General features: G+C 41.3%; 1 protein-coding gene across 1 annotated transcript; it reads right to left on the bottom strand.

The window, feature by feature from the left end:
- Nucleotides 1–479: 479 nt before the first annotated feature.
- LOC114312211 (adenylyl-sulfate kinase 3) lies at nucleotides 480–4,410 on the bottom strand. Its single transcript, XM_028258416.2, has 7 exons — nucleotides 3,793–4,410; nucleotides 3,262–3,402; nucleotides 1,967–2,116; nucleotides 1,748–1,866; nucleotides 1,530–1,614; nucleotides 1,207–1,253; nucleotides 480–924 (listed from the first exon to the last, which is right to left on the bottom strand). The coding sequence occupies exons 1-7, from the start codon at nucleotides 4,073–4,075 to the stop codon at nucleotides 826–828; spliced, it is 924 nt and encodes a 307-aa protein (XP_028114217.2). The 5' UTR covers nucleotides 4,076–4,410; the 3' UTR covers nucleotides 480–825.
- Nucleotides 4,411–12,360: the final 7,950 nt, after the last annotated feature.

Genomic DNA, 12,360 nt, shown 5'->3' with positions numbered 1-12,360 from the left:
CGCAATGTCTGTTGCCGGAGACAGCAACGCCTAATGAGAACCACCACCACCACCGACGTAGAGGAGAGAGGAGGATGACGATGTCGCCATCATTCAGATCCACCGCTCATCTGACAACCAAATCGTTTTTAATGAACAATTTTTTTTTTCCAATACCTTCAAAAGCATGGTGAGTTAGGAACTTGGGTTAGATATAAATTGTATTTCACATTGACTTAAAAATAATAAAAAATGATTCCATATCCCTTTTTACTTTTTCATTGGAGAATGCAAATTAAAAATAATAGTTTTTAAAATGATTGTTATAGCACATGCTTATACTTCTATTATGTATTTTTTTCACACAAAATGGCTTAGAAATATATGGTCTAAAGAAGTGGAGGAACAAAAACACCACCTTTCAAGATTGTATACTCCATCGAGACAGAATTTTTTTCCTTTTATATTGTCCTGCCAAGAAGCTAGGTTGCAACACCTTATTAATAGGAAAACAAATTGCTATGTGATTTTAAAATTCATCGAATCAGAATTATTCATAAGTACATGTCGGGTTTTACCAACCATCAAACAAGCTTTTTTATCAACAGAATCACACTTGACTAACCCTTTTCCTTATTTATTGCTATCAATTGAAGCAAACACAAAATGCCTTTTGAACGGCATTACAACAAATATGACATCAATTAATCTGATATCATCCAACATACTATCGAAGCACAGAAACAGGAAACAAGTTTCCCATCCTGCAGACATTTGGAATTTTGCATATCATGTTTTGGTTACTGGTAGACAGACAGATAGTCAACTCGGGCCACTGTTCACAAATTAGGCATTCAGATACCCTTTCTCCTTCAAGTAAGCTAACACTGTTTCAGCCATTTCACTTGGGGAAGCACAGACCTCTCCTTTCTGTTGTAATACTATCTGCAAAAATGGGTTATTTAAACATCAATAGGTAAACCGTGGCATGTTAGACAACCCTGATACGAGAAAGGCCCCAAACTTCGACTTCATATCCAGTTATTAATTTCAGCAAGACCTCTTGTCTTGATGCATATTGGTTCACTAATATATACTATTATTTGACATTGTAAATCGGTGTATCCTGAAATTTTCATGTTTTAAATGAAACCTATCCTTGGAATGTACGTGTTTGAGCGAATTCAGGCACATAAAAACATCTCTTTCATTAAAGAGCATACACACCTCAGAATTTAATGGTGCCTCATATGGATCATCAATCCCTGTAAAACCTGCAAGACAAGAGAACACTTTAAACTGAGAGCTAGTGACCTGAAAAAAAAATTGTGAAAGAAAGTTTTTTTACAATCTGGAGGTGGCATTGGCTTGACGAGATTTCGAAGCAGCCCCCATGCTTTTTAAATGACACACCATAAATTTAATCTCAAGCTCATCAACATTATGTTTAGAACACTGACACAGCAGATCAAGTGAAGAAAAAGGTGAAAGGAAACAACTATCATTCAGATTTCAGAATTTCAATCTTCAATGAGACTGCAAGAAGATACCTTTAATTTTTCCAGCTCGTGCAAGCTTATACAGGCCTTTAGGGTCCCTTGCTTCACATACATGGAGAGGCACATCCATAAACACCTGTGAGTTATAGACTTTATCAATTATAGGCAATGAAGCACCTTTCTCTATACCAAAAATCCCCTTCCTCTTCTACCAGTACTACACTAACAACTTTATGCAGCCAAATGCTCAATCCTTCCAGAGCACAAACCTCAATGAATTCTCCTTCTGGCAGTAATGCACGGCATGCATCTCGGTCCTTTTTGTAGGGCGATATTAAACTGGCAATGCAAATAACTCCAGCATCTGCAAAGAGCCTCGCTACCTCCCCTAAAAACCATAAATATGAAATTTGAACTATTTTAGAAAAGAGTAAGAGGGCAAATTTAGGCAATGAAGTTTGTACAAATGATGGACCGTTAAAACCCACCCATTCTTCGTATGTTTTCTGCCCGATCCTCTGGTTTGAAACCAAGATCACGATTTAGACCATGACGAACGTTGTCACCATCAAGGATGTAGGTCAGCTTTCCCATGGAGTGCAAGCCTCGACTCAAAGCACACGCCAAAGTGCTCTTTCCTAAAATTAAAGATCAAACTATTTAAAATGATAAAACAAAATAATAGTTCATGAGTCTTAACAATTACTTGAAAATAGGGAGTAAACCGGAAGAAGATATACCAGGGTAAGAAATGCTAATAATATTGAGAAGATTGCATAAAAAAAAGTATCGAACTCTTGCTGTAACTTAAAAGTTCCCCAAAATGTGCCTTAGAGCTGTTATCAGAAACTTGTTCTTGTATTTCCTTCAGTATCAGTAAAATACTGAGATAAATGACAACCCAATTCATCTTGGGCTTGACAAAGATATAAGAGCCCTTTTGACGGACTCGCATTTTAAGTCATTTTGTGAACATGCACAATTTTTCATTCCAAATAGATGACAATGAACTAAATAAAGTGGAAAAGACGTCTATTGCTGATAAGAACTTAACTTAATGTCCAAAGTTAAAAAAAGGCCACCAATCTTATTTAAAAACTGTAATCCTTCCTTATGCATAACATTGAAGATATGTTTGTTAAAGCTCTAAGAAGAAAAAATGAAAGGCATATAAAAAGGGTGGAAAACTCATGTATTCACTTTATTGGAACTAATATCCAAATTCTGAACAGAAGTCTAATTTAGCAGCATGTTAAAACCAATTCAAAAGTGGTCACAATGAACCAAATCTTCTTACGTAAACATTTTATTAATTAGTTATTGTAAGGATAATGGTAATTAGTTATGATCTCTAGCATATGATGTCTGCTTACAAAATTTCCATTACATCCACTCCTGAATTTCACATTTATGACTTCCAACAGACTGTCATTTTTCATTTCAATTTCAAACATTAAAGAAAAAATAAATGAGGGGAACATGACATCCTAGTAGGCATCACCAGCCTGCTTGGCAGAGCATTTATAAATACAAAAATGATACATCCTCTAATCTTTTTAAGCAGCTTGAAATTTAAAGACTATAAATAAAAATATCATCTCAGTACATGAGTGACGACAATCATCACACTATAAGGATGTTGATCGTCTATTTGATATATTGGAGTTTATGCTTCATGTCTTCAATTTGATCCCAAACATCAAAATGTAGCAAACACATGAAAAAATTCATATAGCATAGACAGTAAGGCTCAAGCCATGGTCAATAAAAAAAAAATACAAACCTGAACCGCTGAGACCCGTGATCCATATTACACAACCTTTTTGCTGAAGCAACTCCTGCCTGTCAATTTTCTCAACTGAACACTTATGCCAAGCAATGTTCGTCGAATTCCCAATCGTAGACACCTGGATGGTGCTTTTCCCTAATTAAACAATCGATTAAAATCAGAATCTCGATACATTTGAGTAACAATTAACTATTTTGCAAGTACATTACAAAGCCGATCTCAAAACATAAAACAATAAAAAATAAGCAATCATTTGCAAAATGTTTTAGAATGAAATCTGAAAAAGCCTCACGAATATGCAACAAAACATAAACAAAAAAAGAAATCAATCTATAAGATGCATTTACCTAATTATACAATTGATTAAGATCAGAATCTCCGTACATTTGAGTACATTTAACTATTTTGCAAGTACATTACAAAATCAATTCTACAACATTAAAGGTTGTAGAATCGAATCTAAAAGCCTCACGAAATCGTTTGCACATTTCAAATATAAATTAGATAAGTGATAGATCAGAATACCACTAGAATCACTCATCGCGTTATCGTTTGAATTGGAGCCCGACTGGTTCAGTTCGCGAACGCGATCAGCTTTGCCATTGACGTACGAAGTTTTAGAACCCTCCATTGCTTTCACTGGCGCGAAAAAGCTCGATCTCGCATTGGTGCTTTGGAGCCCCAAACTCTTACAATCAAAATTAGGCAGCGACAACTGCACGAACCCTAAGTTCGGAGACGAAGCCTCAGAAAAGCCACACTCCGGCGAAGAACAACACACCAAGGGACGATTTCCGGCGGAAATCATCAGGCAATTGAGTCGAGAAATCGATCGGAGAGATTCAGAATTTGAGGAGGGAGTTGAAGGTGGTTTTTGTACCAGAATGAATGAATAGTAAAAAAATTGAGATTAGGGCGGGAGGGAGGGAGGGAGAGAGGGTCGCGGTTGACGCCACAACTCAGATCTTTTTAATTAACGGTTTTTGTTTGGTTTTGAAAATGTATTGACACGCACGCAGATGAGGAGGAGAAGCCTAACAAACATGTTATAAATGTTGGCTGTGATAGAAAGTGGCTCACATGGAGGTGGTGTGTTGTGTGTACATTCATTCATCTATTTTGATCTGGATGTGGTGGATACCTAGTTGTGGGTATTTTTGCACAATATTTATAGATCTATAATGCCTTTTTGTTTTTTCTTTTCCTTTTTTAGAAAAATTATAAATCAGTAATAATTATATTATAATAATCTCATAATATAGACATGTAATATTTTATAATATTGTAATTAGTGAAAAATAAGAACAAGTGGGGTATTATATTAGATAATTGGAGAATATAATAGGCATATTGAATAGGGGTGAGCAGCGGATATACCGATCCGTCAAAACCAACCGAACTGAATCGATCCGCCGCATTTTGGACGGATGCGTGATGACGAGCGGACGATTGCGGATTGATTTTTTCCAATCTGCCAATTTGGCGAACGGATGACGAATTTGAGGTTCCTTTGGCCGCAACCGAACCGTCAAACCGCAAACACCCTTAGTTATTTATAAGACTTTGTGTTTTCAATTTGTTTAAATATTTTGTTTGTATTTTCAATTGAAAAATAGTTCAAATATTCTGTTGAAAAAAAATTTTCAACTTGAATATATTTTTTGAATTGAAAAAAATAAACGTATTATTTATCTATATTTTTTGATTTTTAAATCTAACTCTAAAAGTAATAAATAAAAAATATGATATATGCTGGTTGGTTTTTGTTTTCAAAAACATATATAAATGTAACAATACAGACACATACAATCTCTACTATTGCTCTGTTCATGGTTTTAGTGGTTTGAATTGTTTTTATATTTTAAGAACCACAGATTGTAATACTTTATATGGATGAGGCATGCTGTTGTAATATGTAGATGAGGCATGCAGTGATTGTGATATTCTAAAGTTTCAAACTTTCTTTCTTTGGATGAGACATGCAGTAATTGTAATACTTTTTTAAGTCATTGACTGTAATATTTTCTTCTTTTTTTTTTTTTTTTTTTTTGAGGAAGTGCACAAGTTGAACTATGTTGAAAATTTATAAAATTTCAAACCGCCAAACCGATTCACATACATCCGCCAAACCACCAATCTGCTCAATCCACATCCGCCGGATTGGTGGACTGATGCAGATTGATTTTCTCCAATCCGCCAATCTAACAGACGGATGGCGGATTGGAGATTCCGTGGCTGCAACCGACCCGCGCCCACCCCTATTGAATGATAATTAGTTAAGGAGTACGGACACATAATATTCTAAAAATATTTTACAATTTCCCGAATTTTGTCGGTGCGATTTTGACACACACGACAAAAGACTTGCATCGTGAATACAAGATATTTTTTCATCATCATAAAAATACAAAGGGTCCTTTTAGTTTAGTTTTATAATAATTTGTGGGGATATATTTTCTGAATACCAACACGTGGCATGGTGACGCCGACGTGTCAGCCGAGGTGCCACGTGTCGTGGTAGTTAGGCCGAGGTGATCTCGGTGTTGCCGAGGTTATCTCCGAAGATATCGGAATCCGAGATAAACGAATAAGAGACAAGAGTCTTAAGACGAAGAGGGGACTTAACCAAGATAACGATAAAGCTCCTAGGGAGTTTATCTTTATCTCTTGAGGAGTCCAAAGTAAGCACAGAATTGGAGTTCATAGAAGTCATACTTCTAGTGGGACTTGGATTGAGTATATTATAAAAGAAAGGCACCCCCGTGGGTCTAAGGTATGCAATTTACATTTTGAGTATTAAGTTTAAGCACTTGATTATCTTTGAGAGATATATTGACTTGATCGTCGGAGTGCCCCCGGGTGGAAGAACCACCGCCGGAGCCTTCTCTTTCTGTTACAGGTTACTGAAGCCATCTATTCTGCCTGTGATCTCCAACTGATTACTGAGTAGGCAGTGTGGTCAGATTTTCATCCACACAATTTGGCGCCGTCTGTGGGAACGAAGGAAGAATAGATGGCCAGTAACGGACAGCAGGAAAAAATTAGGGATGACGCTCCCGCTGGGAGTGGCAGACCAATTGACCTTAACATTGAAGGAGACAACCACAATATAGAAGCTCGTGACCAGGGTCACAGAGAGAAAGACGTCATCCAGGAGGGTGACACGTCAAAAAGAACAGACCAAGGAAAGTACTACAATGAAGATAACCTCCAGGTATGGAGGGACAGGTGCCTACGGAGGGATGAGGAAGTGAAAGAATTGGCGAACAAGTTGGCAGACCTTCAGTCAGTCGTCAACTTCATGATGCAGAATAATGTTATGCAGCCACCATACCCGCTGCAAGATACGCCGATGCCAGCAACCAACACCCAGAAGGGCGGAAGAAAAACAATCCCCGAGGTCCCTCAGCATACCAGGAGCGGAAGACATTCTCACCGGCCTTCCAGGGAAGTCGGACGAGAAGAGCCGAGGCAAGAAGAGTCCCGAAGGACGCACCACATGAAGAATCCAGAACCCAAAGAACATCGGCATGTTCGAGCGCAAGCACTCTGCTTTGACACAACCCATGGAGAAAGATCCAAACGGACCCACCACGAGGCCGAAAGCAGTGTACCAAAAAGACTAAAGTCCAAAGACAGTCGAGCTCCAGGGAGGAGCAAAGAAGACCTGAGAGACTACCTCAAAAGGAGACAACAGAATGCTGAAGCCGAGGTAAACTCCCCAGTAAAACCAAAGACAACTTTCTCGGTGGAACTGGACAATTTCGAACCACCAAAGAGGTTCAGTATGCCAAGGTTTCAAATTTATGATGGTAAGTCAGATCCAAACTTTCATGTTGGACTATACCTGAATTCAATGGCATTATATAGCGGGAACGAGCCGTTGCTCTGCAAAGTTTTCCCCTCATCCTTTGGGGAAATTGCATCTGATTGGTTCCATAAATTACCAAAAGGAAGTGTAAAGACATGGGAAGGCCTGGCCGAGATGTTTGTGGCCAGGTTCGTGACCAACAAGCTGCAGTCCCTGAGGGTTGATGCTTTGATGGCTCTAAGAATCACCAAGGAAGAAGGCCTTAGGGCCTATGCGAAGAGGTACTACGAGGTGTTCAACCGAATACCCGAATGCAACCAAGAGGTAGCGGTCGTGTCTTTCAAGAACGGCCTGAAAGATGACTGCCCACTACGGAAGTCTTTGGCAAAAACATTGCCAAAAAGCATGGAAGAACTCATGGCAAGAATTGAGAAGTACGCCAGAGCCGAAGAAGATACATCGGGAAATAAAGAGGTAAAGCAAGAAAAGGGCAATGGCTCGCCGAAGCGAGGCCGAGGCAACAATGGGCCGACCAAACAAGAAACAGAGTTGAGAAGTAAACAGGCGGTAACGACGGTATTCCGAATCCCAATCCATAAAGTCCTAGATCAAATTCGAAACCAACCTTATTTCAGGGCTCCAGCAAGAGCACCAGGGGAATTCATGGGAAGGAACGTTGGTAGACGTTGTGCCTACCACAATGAAGAAGGACACCCAACTCAAGGTTGCAGAGCCTTGAAAGCACACTTGGAGGACCTGGTGAGACAAGGCCTTCTGAGGGACCTGGTCGATGAAGCCAGGACAAGGGAAGAACAGGCAAGGTTGCCTCAAGCACCAGCAGCGCCGCCTCCCCCAGCACAGCTACCACAAGCAGGAGGACCGAGGGTGGTTAATGTGATCCACTCAAGGGTCAATGAAAACGAAGTCAGAGGGGAGACCCAGAAGGTAAGACATTTACAGCATGTCTACCAAGTCGGGGAGAAGAGACATCGGCCAGAAGAATGCCAAGGGCCGATGATAGCCTTTACTGAAGCCGACCTGGAATTGGTCCAACATCCGCATAATGATGCCTTGGTAGTATCCCTCCAGGTTGGGGAGTGCCAAGTAAAACGCATCCTAATAGATCAAGGCAGCTCCTGTGACATCATGTATGTCAGATGTTACAAGGAGCTGGGCCTTCACCCTGATGACTTAGAACAATCCAGCGGCCCGATGGTCGGCTTTAATGGAACGCCGACATGGCCACTGGGCGCAACAAGCTTGGAAGTACAAGCCGACACTAAGAAGATCCAGACGGAATTTTTGGTAATTGACACGCCCTCACCATACAACATCATCTTGGGAAGGCCGTGGTTGCATGCAATGGGGGCAGTTCCCTCAACGTTGCATCAACTACTGCGGTTCCCAACAGAGCTTGGGATTGAAGAAGTCAGAGGGGATCAACCGCAAGCAAAAAACTGCTCCATGGCAGCAATGAAGTCCACCTGTAGTATACGAGAGCCAAGGAACGCAGAAGTTGAAGATGAGGACATGGAGGTCCTAGAAGACGTCGGGAAAGAACCAGCCGAAAAAAGCGAAGAGGCGCTAAAAAAAATCTTCGTCCAGGAGGACGACGAAGAGCGTTTCTTTCTTCTCGGCTCAGGCTTAGCTAGAGAAGAAGAGAAAGAACTGGAAGATTTTTTGAGGGCAAACATAGAGGCGTTCGCCTGGACACCTTATGAAATGCCAGGCATTGACCCCGAGGTCACTTGCCACAGACTGAATGTCGACAGATCGGCAAAACCTGTGATTCAACGAGCCAGAAGACCGACGTTGATGCACGTCGAAGCAGTAGAAGAAGAGGTAGACAGACTCCTGGAGGCCAGGGCCATCCGAGAAGTTCAGTACCCAACATGGCTGTCCAACACAGTAGTAGTAAAAAAGAAGAATGGCAAATGGAGGGTTTGTGTAGACTTTACCAGCCTCAACAAAGCTTGCCCCAAAGACAGCTTTCCTCTGCCCAAAATCGACCAACTGGTAGACGCCACTTCAGGACATGAAAGGATCAGTTTTTTGGATGCATACAGAGGGTACCACCAGATTGCCATGTACCCTCCAGACGAGGAGAAGACCGCGTTCATCACCCCTAAAGGCCTGTACTGTTACAAGGTAATGCCTTTTGGGTTGAAAAACGCATGAGCAACCTATCAGAGGTTAGTGACAAAGATGTTTAAGCACCTGATTGGCAAAACAGTAGAAGTCTACATCGACGACATGGTCGTGAAGACCAAGGAATCAAAGGGTCATCTTGCCGACCTAAAAAAGGTCTTTGACATACTCAAAAGATATCGGCTCCGACTCAACGCCTCGAAGTGCGCCTTTGGAGTTGGATCAAGTAAATTTTTAGGATATCTGGTAACAAGAAAGGGCATTGAGGCCAGCCCAGACCAAATCAAGGCCATCCTGGACTTACAGAGCCCGACATCGGCAAAGCAAGTTCAAGTGCTTACTGGAAGGGCCGCAGCCCTAAACAGATTCATCAGCAGAAGCTCAGATAAGTGCAGACCCTTCTTCAACCTGGTGAAAAAAGCCACAGACTTCCTATGGACAGAAGAATGTGAAGCCGCCTTAACCGACCTAAAAAAGTACTTGACCACAACTCCGGTTCTTTCCAACCCAGTACCAGGGGAGGAACTTTTTTTGTACTTAGCAGTCTCAGAACACGCAGTCAGTGCAGTGCTAATCCGAGAGGAAAAGGGGGAACAAAAGGTTGTTTATTATGTAAGTAAAACTTTGGCCGACGCAGAAACAAGATACCTACCACTGGAAAAATTAATGCTGGCCTTAGTAATGGCTTCAAAGAAGTTGAACCATTACTTTCAGCCACACAAGATTGTGGTCCTAACAGAGCACCCACTGAAGTCCTTATTGCAACAAAGAGACTTAACAGGAAGGATAGCAAAATGGGCAGTGACCCTGGGCCAGTTTGACCTGGAGTTTAGGCCAAGAACAGCAATAAAGGGCCAAGTTTTGGCCGACTTCGTCGCAGAACTCACACCTGAAACCATCGCACATCGGGCTCCGTCAAACCAAGATGAGCATTGTCCCAACAAGCAAAAAGAATCCCAGCCAAAGACAAAAAAGCAAGAAAAGGAGAAGCTCAGACCCTGCAGCATCTACATCGGCGATTCATTCAGACTATTCCTCGATGGAAGTTCAACCGCCAGGGAGCAGGGGCAGGAGTACTGCTGATATCTCCAGATGGAGAAATAGTAGAACAGTCCATCCGTTTGGGGTTCAAAGCCTCCAACAATGAAGCAGAATATGAAGCATTAATTGCAAGGCTAAAGCTGGCAGCAGCAGCAGAGGCAGATGAGGTAATTGTTTTTTGTGATTCACAACTCATTGTTAACCAGTCAACAGGAGAATTTGCAGCCAGAGATGAAAGAATGTCGGCATATGCAAAGGAAGTCATCAGATTGGCAGCCCTATTTCAGAATTGCAGATTACTCCAAGTTAGCCGAGATGACAACACCCACGCCGACGCGTTGGCTAACCTGGCCAGTTCAATTCAAACTGGAAAAACAAGGACAATTATGATCGACTACATGTCGGCCCCGAGCATAGATAAACAGAGCACCGAACAAGAAGGAATGTGCGTAGACTTGGGACCAAGCTGGATGGATACAATCATTGCATTCCTAAAAGAGGGGAAGCTGCCAAAAGACCACAATGAAGCACATAAAATCATACTGAAGTCGGCCAGATTCAGTCTAACAGCAGAAGGCCATCTCTACAGGAGGTCCTTCACTGGGCCGCTTTTAAGGTGCGTACACCCTTTGCAGGTTGAAGATTTTCTTTACGAAATTCATGAAGGAATTTGTGGAAGCCATGCTGGGGGCAGATCATTAGCCCACAGGGCCATTACCCAGGGGTATTGGTGGCCCTACATGCAAAAGGATGTCGAAACCTATGTGAAGAATGTGAACAATGCCAAAGGTTTGCACCTTTGATACATCAGCCAGCTGCTGACCTGAACCCAGTATCCAGCCCTTGGCCGTTTGCCCAATGGGGCATGGATTTGGTTGGACAACTTCCCCAAGCAACTGGGCAGAGAAAATACTTGCTGGTAGCAACAGATTACTTTACAAAATGGATAGAAGCAGAACCTCTTACCAAAATCCGAGATGTGGACGTCAAGAATTTTATATGGAGAAACATTATCACCAGATTTGGGATTCCAAGATCAATAGTCGCCGACAACGGAACACAGTTTGACAGCAAACTCATCAAGAACTTTTGTGCAAAATTCAAAATCAAGAATTATTTCTCAACACCAAGTTTTCCTCAAAGCAATGGGCAAACAGAGGCATCCAACAAAGTAATTCTGGATGGAATAAAGAAGAGACTGCAGGCTGCAAAAGGAAAGTGGGTAGACGAGTTGCCCAACGTACTTTGGGCATATCGGACTACGCCAAGAAGATCAATAGGAGAATCCCCCTTTGTCATGGCTTATGGCACAGAAGCGGTCATCCCATTGGAGATCGGCATCCCAGGGATCAGAACCCAGGGAGTAGAGAATGGCACCAATGACATACTCTTAGCCCGAAATCTGGATTTGTTGGAAGAACGAAGAGAGAAAGCTGCAATTCAACTTGCAGTATACCAGCAACAGCTTGCCAAAGCTTACAACAAGAAGGTCAATCCAAGAGATTTTCAAGTTGGCGACCTAGTCCTGAGAAAAGTCGTCGAGAACAAGAAGGATCCCAGGGAAGGCAAGCTTGGCCCAAACTGGGAAGGACCCTACAGAATTACTTCAGTATTAGGCAACGGAGCTTATCGGCTTGAGGACAATGAGGGCAAAGCATTGCCCAGACCTTGGAATACTTGTAATTTGAAATTTTTCTATCATTAGATGTGCATCATTTTTTGGCCGATATCATCAATAAAGTCTTTTCAGAATTCTTTCAAACACATATGATTGATAAAGTTATGCATTAATGTTTATTGAAGACATAATTAATGTGAACCCAAGTCAAACTCAGGTTCACATTGGGGACAAAGAAAAGAAAGAGATTATTCCTTAATTCACTTGTTGAAATTTGTAGCAATTTACAAGTTGGAATTAAGCTGATTCCTTATCTTCACTTGTTGAAATTTGTAGCAATTTACAAGTTGGAGTTAAGCTGATTCCTTATCTTTACTTGTTGAAATTTGTAGTAATTTACAAGTTGAAGATAAGCCGAGATTATTCCTTAATTCACTTGTTGAAATTTGTAGCAATTTACAAGTTGAAATTAAGC

Source organism: Camellia sinensis, chromosome 1 (genome assembly GCF_055761805.1).
Source record: "Camellia sinensis isolate YWXY chromosome 1, ASM5576180v1, whole genome shotgun sequence".
Lineage (NCBI taxonomy): Eukaryota > Viridiplantae > Streptophyta > Magnoliopsida > Ericales > Theaceae > Camellia > Camellia sinensis.
This window is presented reverse-complemented; position numbering and strand designations above follow the sequence as displayed.